The sequence below is a fragment of the Ornithodoros turicata genome, chromosome 8, assembly GCF_037126465.1.
Source record: "Ornithodoros turicata isolate Travis chromosome 8, ASM3712646v1, whole genome shotgun sequence".
NCBI classification, from domain to species: domain Eukaryota; kingdom Metazoa; phylum Arthropoda; class Arachnida; order Ixodida; family Argasidae; genus Ornithodoros; species Ornithodoros turicata.
Window position 1 is genome coordinate 18,759,570 of NC_088208.1, and position 27,893 is coordinate 18,787,462.

General features: G+C 47.4%; 3 protein-coding genes across 3 annotated transcripts in view; 2 read left to right on the forward strand and 1 right to left on the reverse strand.

Moving 5' to 3' along the window:
* Positions 1 to 27,893, reverse strand: part of LOC135366026 (corticotropin-releasing factor receptor 1-like) — a 248,136-nt gene that overhangs the window by 78,405 nt on the left and 141,838 nt on the right. The gene's annotated exons all lie outside the window — the stretch shown is intronic.
* On the forward strand, positions 9,498 to 16,908 carry LOC135366024 (uncharacterized). The gene is made up of 3 exons (XM_064598677.1): positions 9,498 to 10,031; positions 12,026 to 12,412; positions 14,798 to 16,908. The coding sequence occupies exons 1-3, from the start codon at positions 9,554 to 9,556 to the stop codon at positions 16,876 to 16,878; spliced, it is 2,946 nt and encodes a 981-aa protein (XP_064454747.1). The 5' UTR covers positions 9,498 to 9,553; the 3' UTR covers positions 16,879 to 16,908.
* Positions 21,466 to 26,123, forward strand: LOC135366025 (uncharacterized). Its single transcript, XM_064598678.1, has 3 exons — positions 21,466 to 22,014; positions 23,018 to 23,407; positions 23,981 to 26,123. Exons 1-3 carry the CDS (start codon positions 21,546 to 21,548, stop codon positions 26,041 to 26,043), a joined length of 2,922 nt encoding a protein of 973 aa, XP_064454748.1. The 5' UTR covers positions 21,466 to 21,545; the 3' UTR covers positions 26,044 to 26,123.

The window sequence follows — 27,893 nt, forward strand, 5'->3', positions numbered from 1 at the left end:
ATATAGGATCAGAACGAAAAAGGGGGATCTATGAAAGGTCAGGTGCCGTATCACCTAATGAGACTTCCGGACTCTGCTTGCTGACTGCGGCAACGATGATATAACTTCTGCCAATGCGTTGGCCGTCTGTAGGTGGCTTAACCTAGGATGAGAATTTCGAGGTCCAAAAGTAAAACGCGCAAAGGTTGCAACAATCGACGCCCTCTAACCGGACGAAAAATCAGCAGCTTCTGGAGGGCGAAGTTTTTCCTTTATTTTTTTTTACTTTCGCGTTAGCGCCGCGAAGCAACTGTGGCTATGAGCAGCGTACAGATGAGCACAGATGGAGAGAGAGGACAGCAGAAATGAGTGGGGGACAGTGGGGTTAGTATGCGTCCTGGGCCGACTTCAGGGGGAACTGTGCCGACATTCGTCTGGAAAGTCTTCGGAAAACACAGGGGAAAACCTCAGACAGCACAGCCGGTGACAGGATTCGAACCCACCACCTCCCAGTCTTCAGCACGATACCAACTGCGCGAGAGAACTTTCCTCGGAAAGGGGGAATGGGGAAAGAAACTGCAATCACGTGTGTTAAAGGGAAGGCGACAACTAAGAAGGGCTTGACAATCGATCTTTATACTCGCCGGAGATCAGAAAGGAACTGAACGGGGTGAGCTCGAATCCCGCGCCCATGTTCCCCGCTAAACGCCGTCGTCTTCTAACAGCGTGGTACGGCCATGGGCCTGTTTCACGACGTTTGGGGTCACTCCGAACCGTATTCTGCAGCGCCATTTGTGGTCGCGTAGCCGGAGGTTTTTTTTCCGTACACAGGCGTGTATCGCCTACACTGCGGCTCTGAAAAATCGTGGCGCAAGGATTTCCACGAAAGAGATGACGACGTTCCTGGTACGGCGGTAAGGCAGGGAACACGTTGGACACGACCGTCTAGTATAGGGGCACTCTACACTATAGAGGAGGACAGTTGGCGCTGCGGCTACAAGATTCTGTACGATTGCGATACGAAACGAAACGTAATACGGTCTGGATTATCCGGTCACTTCGGGGGTCGTCGTCCCTCTTCGTCCGGATAACCGCACCAAGCAAACTTCCGCGGAAACCCGAAAAATTTGGGAGACGTCTTTATAGCTCCAGAAAAGGAAACAAGGAAAGGGTCGTTAATTCAAAAATTCATTCGAACTGAGCCGCTTGAAATTAGAAGGCGCGCGCGTGACAGAATTTTGGTCACGGCCACGGCACCCGCTGCGTCACGCTGCTGTTCGAAGACGGGTAATGTCACAGAAAATTGGTCAGAATTTTGTTCTTTTGTTTTCGCTAATGTCTTCGGCATGGGCCAAAAAGACAGGCGGTGCTTTCGGACGGCCCTGGACATTGACCTTCACGTGTGGGTTTTTTCGTGCACAGTGCATACAGGGTACCTCTTCCGCTTATACCGTCTATCATCTCTAACGTGTGCCCGCACACGCCAAAAGAGAGTATACCTGGGTAGTAATGTCATTACTGTAATGAAATTACAGTAATGAATTACTTTTTCTGGTAATTTGTAATGTAATGCATTACTTTTGATATTATGCAATTTGTAATGTAATTTAATTACATTTGGGCAGTAATTTTAATGATATTACTCATTACTTCTTACAAAAGAATCGAGTGCGTGTTCTGTGTTGGCACTTTGCAGAAAGACAGTTGCCGACTGGCGAGTTAAAAGAACTACGCTCCTCTTCTACGTAAATACCCGGTGACGACCAGGACAGCGTCATTCTGATGATGGGACCCGAATGGGACCCGAAACGTTAACTGTATTTTGTTATGTTTGTTGAAAGCCGGTGCGGTTCAAACTAGTAAAGATGTCTACTCCCGGCAAGTGGACTATATTCGGAGTTAAAAGAATTCCAATGCCCACTACGAACGGTGACGCACGCAATCGGCACAGAATAAAATGTGTCTTGTTTTTACGACGTAGTGTTATCTGACAATCAATTTCCACATCCTCAATATCGTTACGACTATAAACTCACAGTAATGACTTTGTAATGTCATTACTTTTTTGTAGTAATTGCAATGTAATTTTATTACATTGCAATTGCAATAATGAGTAATGTAACTTAATTAAATTCTAGCTGAAGTAATGAGTAATGCAAATTAATTACATTTTAGAAGTAATTTACCCGGGTATGAAAGAGAGTGACTTCTGAACGGGGAGGGGAATCAGTGCAGAATGCCCCGGTGGGACGTGACACTTTGCCGGAATAATGCGAACACGGAAAATGCGCGGGACAGAGGACACTTTTCCGGACAAGCGAATCAGTATGACCCAGGTCCTGGAATATTGGTCCCCGTACTTGTTGTCCGGATACGGTTAACGAATTCCGGGTAACCGAGACAAAATCCAATGGAAACATGTTCGTTCCCGGTAATGTATAGTCCGAATAACGAGTTTTCCGGATATCTGAACTCCGGTTAAGCGAGATACGTAATTCCTGAAGTGAAAAGCAAAAATGGCTGCAATTAAGAAGATGTCGCGTTTTACGGCGGAGAAACGACATAGATGGAACCACACCCTTCAAATGACATGCGAATTTCGCCGTCAGCTCCTTTCTATACAGGGTGCTTGCTCCAACGTGTCCAGATATTTTGTTTAAAGCGAGCGATAAGAGAGAAACGAGCTCTACTTTTCAGCTACTTGACGAAGAAACCAGTGCTCCTAGTGAAGCAGTACCTGTTTCTTACTGAAGTAGCAGAAAAGTACCACTTGCTTTAATTTCCGGACACGTTAGAGCATCCATTTCAATAGTTGAGCAAGAAAGGATGTCAGTCCTGTGGAACGCTTGAAAGCACTTGAATCAATGTACTTAATAATAAAACGGAAATATTCCAAAACATGTGCCAGAACAAAACAGTAAATGTATGCTGCAGAGTTTGGCATAAAACAAAACTGTATTTGTTTCTAGGGATTATACGATACGCTCATTCCTCATAGATAGAAAGAACAGCGTACGGTGCATACAGCTCAGAAATCTCTCACTACGCTTTATTCTCTATCCAACGTAGTCCAGAGTAACCGCGCGGAAGCGGAAACAAGAACATGCTATTTTTTCCGTTCCTTCGGTCTTCGATCTTCATTGTAGCTCATTTTACCGAATTACTGCCATGAGGCCGACTAGTTTAAATACCACATTGAATGACGTCACGGGACTGATAACGTCCAGGCAACAACAAATATTCCAAGCGCTATATCACTAACCGTACACGCAGAAGAAGAATTGTCATTCCGCACGTGCAGTAGCCCGTAACCCTACAACTTTTACAACAATCGCATCAGGACTTTTTATTATTAATCTTATTTCATATCTTAAGTGTCGTTTCCTGCAACGACATTCGTCCGGGAAAAGTGTCTTCACTTCCGTTTTTGGTTCCGGCAACTTTCCTCATTAACAGAATCAGTTTCAAAGGCAATGTACGTCAAAAGAGCGGAAGCGCTTCTCCACCGTAGTGTCATTTGTACCACGCCATGCGACATCCTGTTCAGAGAAGCCTCGTCGTAAAGTATGTCACGCGGAGTCTCTGCTTGGACGGGAAATGTTCCTGGACCGAAATGACTTTTTCCCCCCACATGAGCACTTTAAGAACGGGGAAGATGTAACTAGAAGTATTTTGTGCGCTGTATCACTGGCTGTATATACTGGTGCTGGTGCATACGGCGGACGTCACCTGTTTTCATTAAACAACAACGAAATGCTCAAATAATAATGTCTTTGTATTATTAGTCGGAATTATTTCAGCGTGCGAAAGTATGTGGGATATAAAGTTTACGCTTTTGATAAAAAATTTCGATTATAAGCTGAATCAAACGATCCTTAGTATAGGCTGTGCGAATGCTCGAATTTTTGGAACATCGAAACGAATAACTGTGTATTCGATTTTTGTATAGAGTGAACCCTCGTTAATATGACCCCCGATAATCTGACACAGGCGCTTTACGACCATACTCCTGGGGAACAATGCAATGAAACCTCTGCCAATCTCCCCCGTTAATATGACGATTCCGCATTACGATCAAAAGTTTCGGGGACGACCATGGTCATAGTAACGAGGGTTCACTGTATATCTAATATTATATATATATACATATTTATATATATGTAGGTACTAACAAAATCTGAGGCAGACAACGAAGATGTAGGGAGTAGGAAAACGGGGAGTTATTTATTTACTAGTGGACCCCCTTAACTTTCCACTAGTAAATAAATAACTCCTCCGTCGTCGCCCGACAAAAAAAAAAAAAAAATGTCCTGACGAAGACAGCGCTACTGTCGAAACGTCGACCATTCTTTTAAACGTTTCATACCATATTATAATGTGGGTTAAATTACCCGTTAAACAACCTATATATATATATATATATATATATATATATATACCTATAAATGAAGAAAAATAGCATACGCTCTTTGGCTGCACGTTGAACATGTGTTTATAAGTCCCAAACGTCGCCACACCAGCATTGGACGGCTGTTTCGGCCTTAGGTCGAAACAGCTTAGAAGGCCGAAACAGCCGTCCAATGCTGGTGTGGCGACGTTTGGGACTTATAAACACATGTTCAACGTGCAGCCAAAGAGCGTATGCTATTTTTCTTCATTTAATACTTTACTGGCTTCGCACTGGGCTTTCAGAGGTGAGTCACTCACCCTGACGGGAGGACATCACGTTCCACGTGACCTTCCGACGCCACTCGCTCAAACGTCGCACACCTACGCATTGCTGATGAAGGCCCAATAAGGCCGAAACAGCCGTCCAATGCTGGTGTGGCGACGTTTGGGACTTATAAACATATATATACCTATATATATAGATACTCAAGGAACGATGCGACAGCACCAGAGGACACGTTTTTCGCCGTGTTTGCGGCTCGTCAGCTCTGGGTAGCTGCGCATCGTTCGGGATTGGCAAACCAGGGGTCGCTCAGCGAGCGATATACACCTGGGAGGGTGACTGAGCACTCCTCAATGCCCCAGTGCAAGCCAGGTGGCTGCACGTAGAGAAACAGATACTCAAGGAACGATGCGACAGCACCAGAGGACACGTGTTTCGCCGTGTTTGCGGCTCGTTAGGTCTGGGTAGCTGCGCATCGTTCGGAATTGGCGAACCAGGGGTCGCTCAGCGAGCGATATACACTTCGGACGGTGACTGAGCAGTCCTCAATGCCACAGTGCAAGCCAGTGAATTATAATGAGGGAATGCTTTTTTCCCCTCATTATATATATATATATATATATATATATTTCGTGTTTCTTGGGAACCGAATATATTCGGAAGTTTCTGAAAGGACACATGTGTTACACAAGCGAGCCGTGCAATAAAGTTAGCAGTGCTCCATGTCCTGATCCCTATGTATGTGCACACCGCGAATGCATGCTGTATCTGTATTCGCTTCGTGTTTGCTTTAGCTGTCTATCTATTCACTTTGGTTTCAAAACGAATTATCGGACAGACGTAATTTCGTTAGTATAGGCTGTACAAGCCCGCTTTGATCATACGTAATCGGTGTATTTTATCATTTATTCTGGTTTAGTATATATGTGGACATTCCTCTTCGTGCACATTACTGCTCTTTAACTGGATGCATCCAGTTAATGATGAAGAATGTCCTCGTTAGGGCTAATCGGGTTTCGAGTTCTTTTTTTTTTTTTGCATACATACTCAAACTCAATGGTTTCGAGTTACAGATCTCCGCTACAGAATCCGCTGCTGGTACTCTCCTAAAAGGAAACGTCACCACATAACATCATAAGGCCCAAATGCCGAAAGAGGCACGTACTAAAGCTACCTAGTACAAACACTGGGAAATCAGTGCATGTAAAAAAAGAATCGAAAGCAAAAGCTGTTGCCCAAGACGGTTGCAATTAATCGATGTTTAAGACGCCGGCACTGCAGTTCATTACTGCCGTTTCCAAGCAATTTGCCGTATAATTTAATTTCTTCTACTCACGAAAACGTTAATTGCATTACATCTCTCCCTTTGTCCAAGCACTTGACGTCAAGGACTCATGCTGAGAAAATGCTGGTTTCCTTGATTTTTGTGGAAGAGTTGATAGAAAGAACGAAGAAAAAAAATTGTTAAATCGTTGTAATTTTTGTACATATCTAGCATGCACGGATAATAAACGTCTACCTCTACGACTGCAGTGATTGCCTGACGTGACTACACGGCGTCACCTCATTTGTTTTACCATTTTGTATAGCATATCTTAGGTTGCGACGACACAACCGATGAAAAATAATGCTTCTTCTTTACATTTCTTAACATTTTCTCTATAGTTTAGGACATCGCGAAAACCCTAAAGATGAATGTTAGTTGTGCCAACTAATCGTAGCGGCAGCATAGGTTCGGCTGGCTGTCACCTCTCCGCCGATTGCTCTGTTCAATTACCGACCGGCAGCTATACATGGTGTCCCAGAAAACGTGTCATTGAATTATAATAAAAAAACTACGCCATCTAGAATCATGCGGTCAACGGCATTTGTTGTTATTAGGTTTTTGCCACCTTGTAAAGTTAATGTCATGCACCCCAAGTTTTATTATGCAAATATTTGCGAACTGAACTCAGAAATTTGCCAAGGGAAGGTCACTTTTTTACCCCACCAATATGAAGAGCGTGCCGAATTCACTCAAATTCATGATAATTCACAGTGATATTCACGAGCTATCCCATCGGAAAAAATAGCCGAATATCATGCTCTTCGGAGCACCGGACCATAGCGCGCGATGACTTTTTGAGCGCAATCGCTCTCTGTGCGACGAAAGGAGGTTCCGAAGCCAGCCCACAGAGTGATAGTAGAAAAAGTAACAGTTCCAAAAATTGGGAGAGGGAAAGCATTATCCCAGCGAAAGTCGGACGTGATAAGCCATGCCTGCGTTATCTCTTTCTGCGATGCCGGGGTGGGCTGGGTTTCCAACCTCCTTTCGTCGGACTGACACAGATTGCGCTGAAGAATTCATCGTGCGCTATTCTGTGCGACCTCCGTAGAGCATGATGTCCGGCTATTTTTTCTGATGGGATAGCTCCTGAATAACCCTGTCAATTATCATCAATTTGAGTAAATTAGACACGCTCTTCACATTGGTGGGGTAAAAAAGCGACCTTTACTAGGCAAATTTCCGACTTAAGCTCGCAAAAATTTACATAATTAAACTTACGTTACACGACATTCACATGATGAGGTGGCAAAAACCCAGTAAGAACAAATACCGTTGACCGCATGACTCTAGGTGGTGTAGTTTTTTTATTATAATTCAATGACACGTTTTCTGGGACACCCTGTATGTGAGAAGCACGGGACGCGGAAGTTCACGTTGTCGCCTTCAATAACGCGAGCGGAGTCTTGAGGAGAACGGAGCTCCTGCAGGAAGAATTAAAGCTCTACAGCATTGACCAATCTTCTTGAGCGGATAAGAGAGAGAGACAGATGAATGGCAGAGGAAGAGAGCGGAGGAAGAGGAGAAGGAGAAAGAGAAGAAGAAAAAGCATGAAAGTATGAAGTTCAGCTTGGTCCACGCATCGCCTATTGTGTTTGCGAGAGCGAAATGTGGAAATGAGTTCTGTGAATAGCTTGTCGGGAAAGTCGATATCTGTTTTTGTCGCCTCCGAATAGTTTTTATTCGTTTCGCAGCCGTCACCCCCGTCTTTCACCCCCGTCCCCATTCGGGATTGACGTTTTATTCTCAAATTTATGAGGGTAGTTCCATGGTATTAGGCAGTTCCAGGGCAACTCCGTGCTGCGGTATGCCTTACTCAGCTACAGCCCTCGCGTCTACGGGAGGGGGTGCAGGAAGGGGCAATTACATCCCTAAGCCCTCACGAAGGGGCGCCATAATGACACCTTTCGAGCAAGGCGACTGGAAGAGAGAGAGAGTTAGACCTCACAACCACAGTTGCTGCGCGGCGCTACATGAAATTAAAAAAAGAGAGGCAGAAATTCAAGAATACAGAGGGGGGGGGGCGAAAATTCCCCATTTGTCCCCGCGGAAAGGAAAAGTTTACGCCCGTCCTGCTTGGCCACTTTCCTGAGGAATCAGTATGTCACGAAAGGAAAGTTAGGTAGCAAGCGAGCTGGTGGTGACGATCCATGACTTGAAAACCCGAGACGAGGTAGGGACAAAAAGAGACATACACAAACACGGTCTCAAACTCAGCTCAGGGTTTGCTCAGCTGAGTTTGAGACTGTGTTTGTGTATGTCTGTTTTCGTCCCTACCTCGTCTCGGGTTTTCAAGTCATGGACAGTATGTCACGTCGCGGGCTTATGTGGTGGTTCTGCCACACGCAGACGACATCTTCACATCTTCAGTTCTGCTTGCACCGTGCGAGGCGAAGGCCACGCTGGCCGTTCTCGATGCCACATGGGAATTGCGGCGATTGATGCCCGACCGGGAAGGGGATCCCCCTTACACTTGTACACTATATCCTGTTCCTTTTCCTCTCCTTCGCCTTATTGCCTTCTTCGTTGATCAGTGGCTTAAGTGAATAAGTAACTTGTCCAACATGGCAGCGATAAAAAAAAAGGGGGGGGGGGGAGAAGAGGAAGACTATACACCTTGGAGGTTTGAGAGTCGAGGAGGAAACATTGGAGTATGGCGAGCGACCATAATTGGAGGATGGACGAAGTTTTTGAAGTTAAACGGGAAAATTAGGTACCCCGCGAGCTGTTAAAGGCACGTACTTTGATGGCGTCTCCGCCTATACAGCAGGGTGCGCGGAGTGAGATCCGCTAGGCTCCGACACCTGACGCAGACACCAGCGGGACAGGGGAGGGAAGGTAACCGGAACTCACCTGGCCCAAAACCTACTTGGTCTAAACCGCCTGAAAGCACCGCCACATCAGCGCCCCTGTTTCATTGCTACCAGTATATGAATAACGGAATGAATAAATCATTAAGTGGCCAACAAAAAATGTTCAGGGACTACGTCGGCACAGTTCCCCAAGAAGCCGGTCAAGGATGCACATTTCCCTAGGGCGTTAATCGTGAGGTTGCCCACCTTTGTGAGGCCAACAACGGCCACCAACACCACTACCACCACCATTTTCGGCAACTACACCGACATCCACCTTAGAACCTCAGAAGAAAACAGAGGGGAAGTATCATTCGGGCAACACGCAGCAGGAGTCCCGAATCGAACCCTTGTCTTCTCCAAGTCGTAGGCTACGTCTTACGTGATTTCGGGAACCCCCGTTACATGTTATGCTAGCAGAAGTGCCCCGAGGATTACTTTGTTCAGCAATGTATGTTTACTGACTGTGCCCAAAACCACATGGTGTTAGTTAGCTGTCAACAACAGTTGTGGAGGTGACACTACTATCAGTGACACTGATGATATGAGTGATAATGAGGTTATCGCGGGAATAACGCTAGAAGCAGAATTAAGTGACTATGGTGAGCTACAAAACGAGGACAATGAAAGCAAGAGCATGAAACGTGACAAATGCACGAGCAAGGGAGGGTCGAAATCCTTGCACGGACGTCGTCATTCCATACCGAGCTTTGATCCGCAACGGCCATGGACGCCAAGAAGACAAAGGAGCTGGGCACGACGAAGTCAAGGGGAAAGAAAGGGACCTCTTCGTCGGAACGCCGTGGACAGGAATCAAGGGTTTCGGGAACCATCGCAGATCAAGACCCTTCCGCCAAGAAGATTCCAACGGAACCGGGAGGTCCCAGTACTAGCCTTCCGCAGCATGCAAAGACCGGCGCTATTAACAAGGACATCAAAGGAAAACCTGGACGCGGAGCAGCCAAGAAGGCCCCATCTACATCTAAGGCACAAGAACTAGCTATGGCGCAGACGACTCCTGCTGCTGAAAAAACATCTCCTAAGCGGGCCCCTTCCAATGAACAAGATCTTTTGAACCATGAGTATCTGGACAGGAGTTCCCCACAAGACGCACAACAGCCCGCCACCAAGCACAGTCCGCAAGAGCAGCGAAAAGATCGCCTCAAAAGAAAGGGACCAAAATCATCTGCTTTGGGGAAAGACGGTGAGACATATGTTCAAATTTATACAAGGATATTCTGCAATGTGAATTAAGACCTCTACCCCAGTAACATCATCATGACGTTGGTAGACAGACTGAAATCTGAACGGGACGGCTGGGTTTCACGAATGGCCACTTGTTCACTGCCCCTATTGAAAGAAAAGTAGAACCGAAGGTCGCGTCGCTTTCAGGGACCATCGTTATCCTCTCCAGAGCGTGACTTGCGGGCGCGACCTTCTTCGCCCCTCGCTTCGAGCGTAGTTCAAATTTACCAAATTGGTGGCGCGGTAGGACACTATGACGTCATTTGTTTACGAACAGGGAGACGTCTATATAAGGCGGGATCGACACCTTTCGACCTTTCTATAATAGTACACCAATGCCTCAGACGGCACCATAGCTGACGAAATGTCAGCAATTATCAGTGGCTGGAACCGATACCGCGCATCCCATAGCACTCTCTCGGTTGAGCACCAGGGCCCCGATCTTGAAGACATGGCAAACGTTAAAAAGGCACTGAAGTCCCAAAATATCGCTTCACGATATGAAAGATTCCGTCGTCATGAGAATAATGCAAAAGGAACGAGATTTACCCCTTGTGCCGCTTATAATTAAAACATGAATAAAGGTAACAGTTTGAAAGTTCCTCTTTCGTTCCTCCGCATCGGTGCAAAATGTCAAGGTACGTCATCCCCACCGCATCCAATTACCAAAGCAAACATATTGCGAGAACTGCCAATTCCCGAATTTCTTTGTCCAACCAACGCGGTGCGAAGGAAGCTCCGACTTGGCAGTGAAGCGTATAGGGATACACAGCTCGCCGGGGCGCATCTGTATTGTGGCGCCAGCTTTCGCTAATACCGCCACCCAACAAGGTAACAGTTCACAGAATCAGGGAGCGTTCATACGGGGCAACTTTTTCAGAAACTATGCCGACAATTGGCCGAAACCGGGAACCTCCAGGAACCCGAGCTGATCGGCATCGCTCCCCGAGTGAAACCTTGGTCAGTTGTTCGTGCACCTGCCAATCAGTGACGGTAGCATTGCCACGTGACTCCCGATGGCGTGATGTGATTTCGTTCGTGCGTTGGATATTTTTTTTTTACTATTTCTTGGTGATATAATCTGATCTTTTGGGCGTAACAGACAGACTAAGATTCTGCAAACAGCAGCTACAGAAAAGTCCCACCACCTGTTGGATTCGAACCCACATTCTCAGATTGCCGTAAGGTTGCTTGTGGGTGGAGCTACCGGCTCGCACGCGCGAACGCGGTCTCCAAGTGGCAGATGGGACATTTCGTCATTACGACGTATCCATTCGTCATTTTGACGTGAACTCCTCATTACACACATCTCACAATTAGCGCGCATCGCGATATAGCCTGCCTACGTTGCATTGCGACTGTATTCGAAATAATGAACATTGAGTACGGAATATTCCGGAACACAAAGGGGGAGAAGACATCTCTCCCATTTTCCTGTCCTTTGATCAGCCTCGTATGACTTCTCCACCATGTGACCTTCCCCGGACGCCCGCGCCGTTGCGGAGACAAGCAACCTCTCCAGAACATATCATTGCAATTTGTGGGCTTATGATTACGTCACTGGCTCGTTGCGTCATCGAAACTTGTGGAGGCTCCGAAGATCTTCAAAAATGCACTGCGCTCGTAAACAGGATTGAAATTTCGCGTATAGAATCCTCGAGGCACTTTTTATCATGCTCTAAATAAAATAAACGCTGTTTTCCGAGTCCGGACTGTCACTTTAGCGTTATATTTAAAGTTCGCGCGCTCAGCCAAAGACGTTTTATTAGATTCGCGCCAATCACAGGCGACGTGATGCATTTAACGCGCGTCATGGAGACAACTTCAAGATCGAGCTCCAAGACCTTGTACAGATATACGAGGATGTTGCTCGGTTTGAACGCATATCCTAACTGCGACGAATAAAGACGTGGTATTCAGATTATTTGATAGCAGCGACCCTGATGTTTGCAGGGAGCAAAGAGAACGAGCCTACAGCAGCCAAGAAACCGTCGACGGAGCCCAAAGCACCTCGAGAGAAAGGCATTGACTTTCGATACGACCAGAAGGAGCGAAAGTATGGCAAAGAACGAAAAGCTGCTGAAGCGTCGAAGAGCGTCTCCCCACCTCCACTAACATACAGCATCGACGAGCCCGCGATGGAACCGACGTCTCCACGGCTGACGACCAGAATGTCACCTCGGACAAAGATGCTCTCCGATCAAATCGACCTGATGAACCAGAACCTCCGGCCCGAGATTCCTGCGTTGGGCGGGGAGCGGAGACCAAAGGGGAAGTCCAGCGAGGACCAACGGAGAGCAGAAAGGTCGAGCCTTCACAGACAGAAGGAACAGAAGCAGTGTAAGTTGAGCCTTTCGAAATAATTTTCTTATCTCGTGATAACACCCTCACTCAGATTAGCTGCCGAAAGAACGGTGAGCGGCTGCACGAGCCTGTTTCCCGCGGTTACAGATGCTATGTGTGTCTCGCCAGTTCATGATCATCCACCATATTGAAGGGTACGAACAATTTCTAGCACCAAGATGCTATAACTCGCGACTTATTGCAAAAGCAATCGCGCCGTGGTGCTATACGTAATGCCCATATACAGAATGTCCAGCTGCTAGGCAAGCGTTCGAAAAGACCTGTAGAGACTCCACAGGCCGGGGAGGTGGGGGCATGCAGCATACCTTTAAGACGTGGCCCGCTTTCATGGCGTTCTTTAATCAGTCTGTTTAGCAAGCGCCCAAAATGGCCCACAGATGGAAGTGACTGTGGGCTGCCGTTTACCTGTGCGGCTATGCAAGACGTCTTTGCACGCCGGCATACAGCTGTTGCGGGCTGTTCCTATAGACTATATGCAAAACCCAGCGCCCTCTTCTAGCACGCGCGGAAACCTCCGGAATTCCGCCATGTCTGAGGAGGCTCCCTCCCCGACGCGACTCATACACACTACTCTCGTCCAGCTGTTCCATCGCGTATCCTCTGCGTCACACATGTACTGTTTCACTATGTTAGTCCCATGGCGAGACGAGGGGCTCAAAAGGGGGAATGCAAGGAAGGTCAGAGTGCTTCTCGATTCTTTGTTGCATTGGAGCACGGTAATTTTGATTGTGCGAGAGAGTTGTTTTAACGTAGTGCAAAGCTGCTCTTTACTGCCATCTTATGACATTCTTAGACAGTTCAGTACGGTCCACTTAAGAACCATCTAGAGCGCCGTGTTCAGCAAAAACATTTGGTACGAAATAAAGCTTAGTACGACTGGGACAAGTATCTGTCGTCAATTCTTCTCAAACCATGTATGTTTTCGGAAACTACCGATTACGTATAGATAATTTTGCATAACTAGCACGCGTCCCCGTGGTAGTTTTCTCTCTGGCTTCTACTTCTTGAATGTGCATACTGATGACACAGCAAATTCATAGAGTTCCCGTCTTCCATTTGGCACGTTTGGGACAAAATCTGTCTCTTTGAAGTGCCGCACCTTTTCTCTGTCAGCATTGAACTTATCTTTTCTTTTGCTGGCTGGCAGTAAATTCTGTCTCAGGGAGGCTGTTGAAGAAGACTGTAAGGCGAGCATGAAGTGCCCTTCCACTAAACGATTGAAACAGTCAGAGTGCACTGTCTGAGAAGCACGTATGAGGAGGTCCATCTGTCTGTTACAGTCACATGAAATGCGGTGCAATCAAAGGTGACAATTATGTGAGAGATGCTCAAATAACAACTCCGATTCACTGGAGTTGAGAAATACCACATTTTATACCAGTGTGTAACGGTGAGTATCACAGCGAGTTTCATAGCAACAAACTGCAATTGTACAAAGCTCTTATTTTGTACCAAATGTTGCTGTTGCACTAACAAGTTTCATATGAGCTCTACTTAACACTAAAAAATATCTCCTGGGATGAGATAAAGCAACTAGGCTAACGCAATTTTGTTGCCCAACCTACGTCACCGCACTCAAAGCTTGCAGTGCAATAAGGAATGGAGACGTTTGGGGCTCTCATACCTGGTTTACATTCCCCTTTGAAATCCCCGTCTTAGTAGACAAATAAGGTCCATATGTGAAAAGCATGACACGCGAGAGAACTGTTGTATGATATTCGTTTGCATTGGTCGGGCCGGGAAGGACGCCTCAGACGTGGCGGAATACTGGTAGGTGCAACGAGATGGCGCTAGGTTTGGCATAGGGTCACACTAAGAAAAGAAGGGGTGTGAAATGTGATAACTTTTACAGTTATCACATAGGTCAACATAGCGTCTGATAAAGGGTGTAAAAGGGCGATAAAAGCAATTGTTATATATCGAAATTGCTACAAAAAGGCGTATGTCCTCCCCTCGCCCACAGGATCAGAAGCGGTAAACCTATCATTCGTAGGAAGCACGTGGAACTGCGACAACTAAAGGTGTACACACACGTATGTCGTTGTACCGCCGTCGCGTTTTTCTCCGGATATCAGATGTTACCTCTGGTATTACAAAATAAATGTAGAAAAACAAGCTACTACTTCTCAAGAGTAAGCCCCGAAAGCTCCGAAGACTAATATGCTTTCGTGAACGAATACCCCAGGCAGAGTAGACGCAAGTGTTCACAGAAGAGGAAGTGAGAGCAAGCCGCTGCTCGATCCTTCCCTCACGCTAGCGTGCGTTCTAGACTGCGAGGATAACCATCAATCGGATGCACTTTAACCGTAACCGTATATGAAACTAACGCACTACACTAGTACACCATTCTATATTTTTCAGCTGCGCTAATCGAGGATTCTGCATCCAGGAGTGCGACTGTTAGGATCACCCTACTGACTGTCATCCTTCTGGCAGTCGCCGCTGTTGGTGCTTTCTTCTTCTATCGGCATTACAAGACGCAGCTCGAAGAACAAAAAATGATACTATGCAGAACAACAGAATGCAAACGAATTCAACAGGAACTTGACGGCATGCTGGACACAAAGATTCACCCGTGCGACGACTTCTATGGCTACGTTTGCAACAAGTGGGTAGAGGGCCGAACACCGAAGGCCTCGGGTGTGCAAGCGTACTTGTTTGACATCTACGACAGTGCCCTCACGGCTGCCCTCAGGGCTCCCGAATCCAGAAAAGCTGACCGACTCGGACTGCACATCATGGCTAGGCTGTTCGAAGTATGCTATGACTACATGAACAACGGCGACGGGTCATTCGCGGATGCCGTAACACGAGTCATCGATTTACTCAAGTTCCATAACGTCTTAAATAAGGCTCAGGACATATTCCCATACCTTGTGGAAACTACTTTGACAAAGAACTTCCACTCTGTATTCCAGTTCACGTTTCGTCAAAAGGGTAAACTGAAATACCTGCGAGTGGACCCGGGAAGCTCAATTCGTTCAAAGGTCTTCGGGACGGTGACACCTATTCTCCCGGATGCCAGCAACGTGAACATGTTTCACGAAGAGATGAGAAACATGACAGCGTGTCTCTTGAACGATCCCCGAATCAACTCTAGCGTCGACCCGGACGCCATATTATCGATAGATTACGCGATACACTTACTACTCACAGTAAAGGGGTCCGAAAGAGAAATTACATTCGAAGAAATGGCAACCTACGCGTCACACAACGTGACACAGCAAGTAATAGACATCATCAACAACAATGCCCCGCCTGACTACAATGTCGACTTCAGTAGCTCCCTCCGTGTTGCAGGACTGGACAACATGCTTTCTATTCAATATCTTCTGGCTCAACAGGAATGGGAAGTGAGGGCATTGTACCATATTGTCAGCCTTGCTACAGACCTGCTCGTCTATATTACGTTCAAGGCCGCGGCTAAGAAGAATCCCGACCTCGTGCCCTTTATGTGTCTTAGAGCTACAAGAATTTCTGTCACAAACACCTGGCAGTTGCTGGCAGCGAACATCACCGGTCACTTAAAGAGCGGAGCGGCAACTCAGGTTTTCGCCATGCATATCAGAGACATGGTCCTGGACGAAAGAGCGCTCGAGCAATTTGACGCTCTCCAGCGAGAGAGGGGCAAGGAACTGCTGAGGGACACATTTTTGATTACGTACGATGCGACGGTGCTAAAGTTTCTCGACGAAAGCACGGACTACACATCGTGGAAGCTGGAAGGGAATCACCTGTTTGACGTCCTTGTAGAAGCAGGTGAAAAGGAAAGGTACATGCTGCGCAAGACCCTGTTCGCGGAGCGCCGCATGGCAGCCAGCAGGAGCCAGTTAAGAAAGCTGCTGAAGTTTCACGAACAGGAGAAAGCGCTAACTGTGCCATCGGCGTACCAAAGTTCGCCCCTCTTCTACCACGAGGAGCAAAGCGAGATCCCCCACTACATCAACGTGGGCTCACTGGGCGCCCTGATCGCCAAGGAAATGGTACGCGCCCTCGTCGTGCCCTTCAAACTCAGCAACAGGTCCTCCCAGACTCTTCACAAATCTCTGTCGTGCGTGAACTACGTTGCCGGAATGCAGGGCCTAGACTTGTTTAAATCTGTTACTGAAGATGAGATATGGGATAGCGAAGCCGTCCTGTGGTACTACGCCTCTCTTATTCTGTACGAGGGATTGAAGCGTTATGTCACCAATGCGGGCAAGTCCGCAAGCGAGGAAGTCTGGAATGAAACTCTGCATTATTACTTCATCCGGTTCTGTACGCTGGCGTGCACAAGCGGAGGGACTGCCATGGGGCCACCGGACTCTTTCAAAGAGCGCTGTCTCGTCCCAGTTCTGAGCAACCCTGACTTCGCAAAGCATTTCGGTTGTACTGGGAGGGAGTCATTCAAAGTACATCCGTGTATTTATAGGAAGGAACAGACATTGGTGACAATAAGATAATCGCAAATAAATTTACGGCACGAGCCACTACACTTGCAGAACTTCCTTGCCATGAACTGGCTGTTTCATATAGGCATCAAAACCGCTGTGTTCGAAGGGGACTGCAGCATACCCAAGCAGCACAATGTACTGAAAGTCGAGTGCAATAGCGGTAGACGGGTAGGTCGCCTTGAACAGAATCGTGAAACTAAAGGACATTGATAGGATACATACCGTCTACCCCTATTGCACTCGACTTTCAGTACATTGTGCTGCTTGGGTAGGAGATACGTTGCCACCAGTCATATCTCGCTTATCCGAACTACATTACCGGGAATGAACCTGCTGCCATTGGATTTTGTCTCTGCTGTCTGGAATTCGTTATCCGTATATCCGGACAGCAAGTACGGGGGCACAAACGTGTCAACGGCCCCTGTCCCCCGCATGGGCTGTGTTCGCATTGTTCCGGACATTTCAGCGGGGCATTCTGTAGTGATCTTCGCTTCCTTCTGGGATCCCTCCCTTTGGTGTGTGCGGACCACGACCTACTAGATTATAACGACCATGTCAGGCGCACCCCTTCTATGCGCCGCATTTTTGGAAGGTAGCGGTGGCGCTTCTGATCGTCCCAGTTATTGCTTCCTCAACTTCTACAATACTTTGTACTTCAGCTTACCTTAGTATTTCTGTACAAGCGGTGGACGTTCCACAGATGTTTCATTCTGAGGTTGATTATCATCATCATTCTACGCGTTTTCATAGGGGCTATCGCTGTCGTCTGCTACGGTAGTCGTACACACGCTTCTGCGCGTTCAGAATTCAAATTTCCATCGTCCAATCGTGTTGTGGCGATCAGTAGCGCCCCTGGCGGATCGTGCGGACAGGCTCCTCATAGGGTTTTCTGATTGTGACATGGTCGTTATAATCTAGTAGGTCGTGGTGCGGACACACGGTAGATATGGTAGACGATAAGCGGAAGAGGTGCCCTGTATCCACCGGGCGCAGGAAATCCACGTGTGAACGTCAATGTCCAGGCCATCCGAAAGCATCGTCTGTCTTTTGGCCTATGCCAAAGAAAGACAAAGACATTCTGGGACGTTACCCTTCTTTGAACAGCAGGGCGATGCAGCGGGTGCGGTGGCTGTTACTAAAATTTTCACACACGTGCCTATTGATTTCAAGCAGCTCACTTCCCATACATTTCTGAAGTAACTATCTCCCTAATATTTCGGGCTTCCCCCGAAGTTTGCTTGGTTCGGCTATCCGGAAATTCGTCATCCGGACAAAACGGGAAGACTAGCGAGGTGTCCGGATAATCGAGGCATGACTGTAGTGTGCTGGGTGAAAAATTCATTTCGGAAGCAAATCGAATAGATATGCATTAGATTTATGAAAGGCTACCGTTCCTCGAAAAATCTTAGGTGAATCGAAGTGCATTGACATGGGATTGGGTTTATATAAGTTATTTCAGTTCAGTGCAGGGGCGACGGCCTGTCTGTGCTGAAGAACCATGGATTATAATTCGTAGTGAACTTTTCCTTTTTACCCTTTTGACAGTGGGACACTGGATAGAGCTGTTGTTGCCCTCTTCGGAAGACCATGGTTCATAACCTGATTAAAGGGGGGGGCAAGGGGAAATGTTCGTACTGGGCATGAACATGAACGTGCTTCATTCGGCTACCGGCAGTCATAATATCGCCCTCTCTTTGTGCACAAAATCTTGGTCGTTGTCGGACAAGCGAATTTATTTATTTATTTATTCATACTGTTGGTCCTCGTCACGTGGACCGTTACAGGAGTTGGCCACGGCACCTACAAATAATGATAATTGTCGCGCAAAGGTCTTTGTGTTTGGCAGACAAACAACCGTAGGTGGGAGGCCGTTCCAGTCCTCTATAGTGCGCGGGAAAAAAGAAAACTTAAAGATGTCAGTTTTAGCGGAGAACGGCACTAGGGCGTGCATGTGTTTATGCCTAGACTTTAAATCATCGCGTACCAGGTACGGACAACTACGATGAGAGTGATACAATTGAAACAAGTGCCGAAGCCGAAGGATACGAAAATGCTCCTCAATTGGAACCTCAAGTTAACCTTATGACACAAACCAGTGGTGGTGGTGGTGGTGGTGGTGATAGGGCTTGCCGTTGTCGGCCTCACGTATGTGGGCAACGTCACGACTGACGCCCTGGGGGAATGTGCGTCCTGGGCCGACTTCTAAGGGAACTGTGCCGACATATGTCTGAAAGCGTCTGAGGAAAACCCAGGAAAAACCCCAGACAGCACAGCCGGCACCGGGATTCGAACCCGGGTACCTCCCAGTCTCGACGTGACATGGCCAGCACGCTAACCACTGAGCCACGGGAGCTGGTAATGAGGTAAGGATGCCAGACAACGCAACCGTATTCTATAATGGGTAAGACCAATGACCTGTAAGCCGTTAGCCGTACATTGCGGGTCGCATCCCATAACTTCCTTTTAAGCTGGAACAACCTCCGTAAGGCCTTTTGACAAACATAATCTATGTGCATGTTCCATGAAAGGTTAGATTGTATATATACCCCTAAGTACTTGGTAGTACCCCTGGTTAGAACATTATTTTATATACAGTAATCGTGCAAAAATACACTGTGTTCTCTTGTGACGTGCATGCAAACTGTTTTCTTTACATTCATGTTCAGTTGAGACACACCACACCATGATACAACTTCCTGCAATGCACTTGATAAGGCTACCTGATCGTCAGCACATGATATTCTGCGGTACAGCACAGTGTCGTCTGCATACATACGCAACGAGACACCAAATTTACTTACGTCTGGAATGTCATTGATATAAATATTAAACAGGAGTGGCCCCAGAACAGAGCCCTGAGGCACACCAGATGTAACGTCAAGTAAACCAGAACGAGAGTCTCCTAGTTGAACAAACTGTTTCCGATAAGATAGATAAGACTCTATCCAGGTTAGAATCTGTTTGTTATTAAGGATGGCGCTAAGCTTGGTTAGTAACTTCTTATGAGATATTGAATCGAATGCCTTTGCGTAATCAATAAAAATGATGTCGGTCTGAAATTGTTCTGAAATTGAAATCTGTCTGAAAACTGTCTGAAATTGAAATCGTGGGAAGGGAGTGGTTCCGGGGCAAAATATTCAAAGTGCAAGTTTGTGAGACTAAAGACGTACGAGTATACTTACACAGTTATTTGCATCGATATTCGAAAAATCCGAGAGCAACTCCATATTGCCTTAATGGCGAAAAAGGAACTAAATCCCGGATGAAGCTATAGCATAGGTATTGCTGCCTAAAATGAAAAGCGACACTACGTATGTATATGTAACGCGTAATTTATTGCGCTATGTATTATAGGCTTACCGAACGGCTTTCAGCACACGTTTTCTTTTCACACCGAATTTGCCGAAAGTTACATTTCTGGAAGCGCAAGAGGTAAGAGTACGAATTAAGTGCAACCGGGGTAAACGCAGATCGTGAAACGTAGTTTTAGTGAATCGTAAAGGCTGGTTCACACTGGCACGTTTACGCTTGCGGGTACGGGTTACGGGCGCTTACGGTGGGGGTTCCCATGACGACGAAGAGACGGCGCCCGCAAGATCGTTTCCGCAAGGAGTTGAGGCAACTTCAACTTTTCTCCCGCAAGCTCCGTAACCGTAAGCGCACTAGCCAATAGGATGGCAGAAAAGTCCGGATGCCGCGCATATGTTTTGTCTCGCGCGTCTCCTTGCAAAGATGGCGCAAACATTCGATGTCTTAGACGCTCTTATTCTCCAAGTTGAGGAGTTTCCCTGGCTATACAATAGTAAAAGAAGCGACTACAGGGATGCCACGCAAAAAGAAAATTCATGGATGACAATTAGCGTAGCAGTGGGTCTGTCAGGTGATATCTTCGCTCAATGAATCTGTCCGACGTAGCGAGTTGTACGTTGCACTGTCGACGATGGCGTTAAGTTAAGAACATTAACAGTTAAGAACATCGTCAGGGAAAGCCTGATTGTCTTCCAAAGCAGCCGGCACCGGGGTGCTGGATGCCATGCTACTCTGTGGCTCTATTTCACTTTTCTTCGGAAGGATGGCGCTCTAGGAGGCCGCTCCTCATTGGAGGAACGGAGCGCCGAAACGTAGTAATGTGAACGATGGAGGAACGTAGCCGGCAACGAGATGGGTACTACGTAAGCGCAACCCGTAGCCCGTAAGCGCGAACGTGGCAGTGTGAACCAGCCTTTAGTCCCTCCAATTCGGACTCCGTGTCGCTGTCAGTCAATCAGATATCAGCAACATGACGTCAGCTACTACAAAAGAATTCGCAATTGTCTTATCATGTTTTCGGAAACGTTATCGTGGAACGTTATCAGAATCCTTGGCTGACTAGGTCAAGTACTTTCATCCCTACCTCCACCACCGTGAAATTTCTACGTTCTCCTAAAACTGGCTATTCCTGCCTGTCGTTTCACGTTTCGCCCCATTGCCTTATTTTGCCGATGATCGCCCTTATCGTCATTGTCATGCCTCATTGCGATAATAATATCGTAAATGGCCAGGCCCTTGGGGAACACAAGCGTGGACGATGACGACGATGTAAAAAAAAACGACGGCGGGTGACAACCGAACAGCATATCACGCGGCATTACCCCGCTCATCATTCGCTTCCAATCTTCAGGTTTAGGCTTCAGGTCATGGCCACGAAGAAGGTCAAGGAGATGACGACAGCAAAGCCAACAGGCAAGAAAGGCGCCGCATCATCGGAAAGCCCCGGACAGAAAGCTTCACGAATCCTTGGAGATGGAAACACTCCAGCAAAGAAGCCGGCAACCGAAACCAAAGGCTCTAGAGCAGATATGCCAAAAGACATTAAGATCGCCGAGATCCACGAGGACGCCAAGGCCAGCCCCGATCGTGGAGCAGCGAAGAGGACGAAGGCCTCGCCATCTCAACCTCCGTCCAGTGGAAGACCGTCTCCCGCTAGGGTACATTCCCTTGAGGCCGGCCGCGCGAACAATCCTGAGGTACCTGTCGGAAGCACCGTGCGGAACGTACAGCAATCCACCTTAAAGAACAATCCACAACAGCAGCGAGAACCAGCGGAGAATGGAAAAGTGGATGTTAAGCGAAATAAGCCAAAATCACCTGCTTCCAGGAAAGACGGTAAGGCATGCCATTCGTAGGCGAGCTCTTCGTATACTGTCGCGCTCGGCTATTGTGACGGAAACTGACTCTCTCCACTTACAGAAGCTTCCCTATTTGATAGACTGCTGGAGTCTTCTAAGGTTCACACGTTCACAGCTTGTACCCATAGCGTGTGCCCATATCACCCATTTTGTCAGCACGGCCTAGTCAGTAAAAGCATCTACTCGTTGGTGGTAGCCAAGGTCCTGCTGAACACTGGAAGGTGGGAGGGTTCGAATCCCACTGCTGTCTGTGCTGTGTGACGTTTTTTTCTTTCGGTTTTCGTCTTTCCAGTCGAATGCCGGCCCTGTTCCTCCTAAAGTAGCACCAGTAACTATCCCACTCCTTCCTGCTGTCCTCTCTCCATCTGTCCACGCCTGTACCTCGCCCATAGCCACAATTACCGCGGTACGCTAACGCTCAATAAAAATAAAAAAAATAAAAATAGTATGTAGTCATGGCACTTGCATATGCACCCATAGCAGCCACACTCCACCTTCCTCGAGCGTTCTTCCTGTCGTTTCGTGACCACTACACGCGTGTTTCCGATGTCCCCCTTCCGTTGGGATTGCACACGGCCCGCACAAAGGATCGTCGGCCAATCATTGGCATTCCATCCCGTGCGCAGAGGAGTCGCCGGTGACGTAATGGCGTAAATCGGTGGCGAGGCCAAGTTTCCAGCGTTTCCTGGGGTATGGGCTTTGTTTTACGTCGATACTTCGTATGAATTCTCTCGACACAAAAAACGTTCACTTGCCGGTTCAGCGACATCGCTTCTGTCAAACAAAAACGAGAAAAAAATGCGCTCGGAAGGCTCATCGTTTATCCCATATCTCGCAGCTTCTAATGTTTCTCTGCCCTGCTCCTGTAATCTAATGATTTATACGCGCATAAGCTGCACCTTGAGTACCTTTTCAGAGATACCCTTCAAAAGTAACGCGGTTATTTCGAGTTACTTCGTGATTTTTCGCGGTGCTCGCAGTGAACCATGCCCTCGAGCTTACTCCAGCCAAAAAGCCAAGAACAGGACATAAGGCATCCTACGGTAAAGGCTCCAGCCCAGACGTGCCAAAGGACATGAACAAGAATGGCAAGGGAGGACCTGGCGGTGCAGCAGCAAAAACCACAAGTGCTTCAGTACCCGAACCATCAAGCAGGGCGGGGTATCCACCAGGTCTGCCACCTAGATCTCAAATGAAGTTCCTTGCCGACGAAATAGATCGCTTGAACCGGAACTTTGTCGAGGAAAGCCCTCCGGAGACGCCGGAGCCACGGAAGGCAAAGGTCAAGTCGAAACAGAAGCCCGCAGCAGCAGGCACTTCAGGTGCCATCATGCCAAAGGAAGGAAAATCGTCGTTTTCTACGAAAGTCAGTGAGTACGAACTAGTTTTGGAACTTCCAGCTGAGATATTTCAGAGCCAGTGTCTCTGAGCGCCAACCAAGTACATGAGTACCAATCAAGTTCGAACGCTGTAGGGCTTTCTTAGCGGTGCATTCCGCAAGACATCACGCTGGTATGTTATCCTACGCAGGTATGCTATGCGTGGTGTTGACCTGCGTGCCCCATGAGTACATACGCTTGCAATATAGGCTCAAATTACATGGCACCTAAAAAAAAGTTAACAGGGTTGCAAAGGAACATGTACTTGTGACCAAGCAACAGTAGAGCATTAGTAAACTGATACACTAGCAGTTTACCCCCCCCACGGGTTACATTAGAGTAGATGGTTATGCTGTCATTAATGCCGTCATGATGACGTCACAGTAGGAGTAGCAAACCGTGGCGTACAAGTACGAGCCGCCTCAACCATACTGTGATGTCACCATGGAGACCGAATCAGAAGTCAATGCAATACATTTCGTGTGAACTTGCCTATAATGTGCAGCGGGCAACATCAGTATTGCCAGTTTTGCAAAGTTACGACACTCTTTACTCTCGTTCCAGCGCCTAGAGCAAGAACTCTGGTGCCCAAGAATTATTCAGCAGAAATCACCCTGTTCGCCATCGTAATCATTGTTGTAGCCTTCGCGGCCGCTGCCTACATGCAGAGGCGTTACCAGATGAAGTCCATGCTGCAAAATATGATCGAATGCAGAACAGCTGCATGCCAAAAGATCCTGCGCGAGGTCGACGACAAGCTGGACAAAAATATTCATCCGTGCGACGACTTCTACGGCTACGTCTGCAACAAATGGGTAGCGAATCGACCATCGAAAAAGGCGGGACTTTTGGCACATGTATTGAACATGTACGACAATGACCTGACTACGGCGCTCAGAGCTAGGGAGGCCAGGAAACCAGACCGATGGGGAACTCACGTTATTGCCAAGCTGTTCGAAGTATGTTACGACTACATGACCAAGGACCTTGGGAGCATCACGGATGCCATTTCGCAAGTCATCGACTTGCTCAACTTTAGTGTGGTCCTCAATAACCAGAAAGACATATTTGCGTTCCTGGTGGAAACGTCCTTGACTCGAAACGTGCACTCAGTCTTCAGAGTTTCCTTTCGTCGAATGGGGAACTTGGAATACCTGCAAATCATTCCTGGATACTCCATATATTCGAAGGTACTTCGGGTGATGACTGATGAACCTCCAGACGCCAGTAAAGCAAACGAACTTCGCGAGAAGTTAACCAGCATGACGCAACATTTCTTGAATCACCGCCGAGTCAATTCTAGCATTGATCCAAAGGACCTGCTAGCCGTAGATGACGTGGTAGACAACATGCTCAAAGAGAGCGCAGCCGAACGCTCCGCGACCTTCACAGAGTTTGCAGAGATGACGTCTCGTAACATCACGCAGCAGGTCATAGACGTGATCAACCAGAATGGCCCCCGTGGCTTCAAAGTGGGATTCAGCAGCGCCATCAAGGTTGAATCCTTCGATCAGATAAGGTCTATTCAGGGGCTCTTACAATTACAGGTGAAGGATATGGGGGCGATGTACCATATCACCAACCTCGCCTCTGATCTACTGGTCTACACCACATTCAAGGACATTGCCAAGGAAGACCCTGATCGCATACCATTTATGTGCCTACGAGCTACAAGGATTGCTGCCACTGTCACTTGGCAGTTCCTGGTAGCGAGACTAACCGGTCACCTAAGCAGCTCGAAAGCAGCCAAGCAGCTTGCTGAAACTACCAGGTATGTGGTCGCGGGCGAAACAGTTTTCGAGAAATTTGACGCACTCCAGCGAGGCAAGGGCAAGGACCTTCTGGCCAATACGACTCTGATCACTTACGGAGACGATGTGTTGGAATATCTCGACCAGCGTACAAATTACATGTCATGGACGTTCAGAGGGCACCAACTGTTCGATGTTTTCGCAGAGGCGGGACAAAAAGAAAAGGCCCTGCTGCGTGAGACCCTGTTTGAAGAGTGGAAAGTCGCAGTCAGCAGGAGCCAGTTGAATAAAGTGCTCAAATTTCACGATCTTGATGGATGTCTGACGGTTCCATCAGCTTACCAAAGTCCTCCTCTTTTTTACTACGAGGAGCAAAGCGAGATTCCACGTTACATCAACGCGGCAACCCTGGGCGCCTTGATCGCAAAAGAGATGATACGCGCATTGGCTGTGCGTTTTAAACCCTCCAACAGGTCAACCGTTCTGCTACATGAATCACTGGCATGCGTCAAGGAAGTTGCCAGAACGCAGGGTCTAGACTTGCACACCGTTACTGGACGTGACTTGTGGGATCGCGAAGCCGTCCTCTGGTACTTCGCATCCCGAATTCTTTACGAAGGACTGAAGCGTGATACCATCGACGCGGGACAACCTACAACCGGTAATATATGGAATGAAACTCGGCATTACTACTTTATCCGGTTCTGCACGTTGGCATGCACACATGAAAACAACACCAGGGACGGTCCACCGGAGTCTTTCAAAGAGCGCTGTCTTGTACCAGTCCTGAGCAACCCGGACTTTGCAGATCACTTCGGTTGTGCAGGAAGACCGGCGTTCAACACACACAAGTGTGTTTCTAAACCGAACGCGTGATTCGTCACTACAACCAACACTGAAAATGCCCATGATAGAATGTCTCTATATCACGTATATAATTGAGAATATGCCTTTCACACAATTTGTCGTATGTGTTAGTCTTACACCAAATCGTGCCGTCATGCCAAACAAAATGGGGTTTTGATAGTGGCCTGGTTTTGATACGAATAACAAAGTTAGCCCTGTTGTTTTTGCCTATTAGCCCGCTTGGTAGGGTTATGTATGGTGCGCGCTGTAAAATACCTCGGTGTCTGGATAGACCATCGCCTTACATTCAGGGTGCACGTTGACTGTATTGTTAAAGCCAATGAGATCTGGATCTGTAGGGCGACAAAGGATTTGGGTGGTGAAAACTGCATGGGTGCCCCTTTTCAGATCGCTTTTACCTGTTTTAGAATTTGGATCACTTACGTGAAATTGTATCGAGCAAACTAATGCCGCGCGTTTGGATTCTGCTCCTATGCGTTATTTTTGAAAATGTGCAACGCGCGTGTCCATGACCACCTCGCGTAACTGAAGATTGGGTCGTGACTCTTACTTCGTAACATCATATAGACGCGAAAACTGTACTCGAACTGTACCCTTACTGTCCGGCACGCCTCTTTGTTTTATCTAAATAACATAGCTGTCCGTCAGTCACCGTCCCGACGAATACAAGCGTCTTTTAACATTCTTTTTCTAATGTCATCGACTTGTTTTATCCACGTCCTCCACAATCTCAACTTATCATGATGGACGTCGCACTACTGTGTAGGCTTTTGCCGTCTGTAGGCAGTTTTGAAATCTCAAAAAGTTGACAACACGAAGTAGAGCACTGCATGGGACTAGGACTCTCGGGCCGATACAAAGCGAGGGGAACTCTCACGACACGCGACCGGGCGGTCGAGAATTCAGCCCGATCAGGCCCGCGGTCGCCGAATCCTTCCGTGCTTCCTCAATCCTTCCGTGCTTGAGACTGCTAGCACCAGGGGTCAAAGCAGCTTTGGGGCCCGCGTGCTGAGTTGAGCTCGGCTTTTCGGGATAGTGCGGGCTGCATAATGCGTTAACTGCAAATTAATCTCTTAAGTCTCTACCGGAAGCTGCCTTGAAGGAGGCAACATGAGACAGGTCGCAAATTGTGTGTATTGTCACCAAGTACAAAGCACAGTGTACAAAGTGCCGTCAAGTACCAAGTACGTGTCAAAGCGAGGCCGCACCGTGAAAGAGTTATTGTCGTGTCGTAAACCTAACGTACTGAGGCAGGCACCTCTATAGTCGTCATCAAATACGTGTATTGGCATCGAAGTAGAAAGTCAACCACACTGTCAAAGAGTGTTGTCAACAAGCAGGACAACTACCCATAGCGAATTTATCACCCATTCGAGCTTCAGTTCCCTCATGCCTCATCTAAAGCTATCAAGTAATAGCGCCAATTATTATAAATGATTAACCTGTGCTAGACAATGGAAAAGAAGACAGGAAGTAGAACAGAAGCAGGAAGTAACCGCATGCCTTCTTCTTTCGGCGATAAGCATGCGAAATCTGGATGCGCTCCCTCACAAAATAGACAATATTGATCAAACGATGCCGCACAACTAGCGCATGTTACATGACACTGATGTTACCTATCGATGTACATTGTCTTTCTAGCTGAAATGAGAGCATGTTTTTGCTTCAAAACGTGCTGTACGTATTATTTGCATCACATCATTGTTCCTATAGTAAGTACTGAACAGTTTTTTTTTTGTGCCGTTTAGAGAATTTTTATAAAAATATGAGAGCATCATAGATGTCGCTTCTGCAGTTGAGTTGTATGGCCACGCGGTCATCCTCTCGAAGAAAGTATGCAACTACACGACGTCTAATTA

Bases quoted from the DNA above. Each gene is read 5' to 3' on its own strand.
- LOC135366024 (XM_064598677.1), top strand. From the start codon at position 9,554: ATGGACGCCAAGAAGACAAAGGAGCTGGGCACGACGAAGTCAAGGGGA. The intron at 10,032-12,025 runs GTGAGACATATG...TGATGTTTGCAG, and splicing joins ATCTGCTTTGGGGAAAGACG to GGAGCAAAGAGAACGAGCCT. The intron at 12,413-14,797 runs GTAAGTTGAGCC...TATATTTTTCAG, and splicing joins ACAGAAGGAACAGAAGCAGT to CTGCGCTAATCGAGGATTCT.
- LOC135366025 (XM_064598678.1), top strand. From the start codon at position 21,546: ATGGCCACGAAGAAGGTCAAGGAGATGACGACAGCAAAGCCAACAGGC. The intron at 22,015-23,017 runs GTAAGGCATGCC...CGGTGCTCGCAG, and splicing joins ACCTGCTTCCAGGAAAGACG to TGAACCATGCCCTCGAGCTT. The intron at 23,408-23,980 runs GTGAGTACGAAC...CTCTCGTTCCAG, and splicing joins GTCGTTTTCTACGAAAGTCA to CGCCTAGAGCAAGAACTCTG.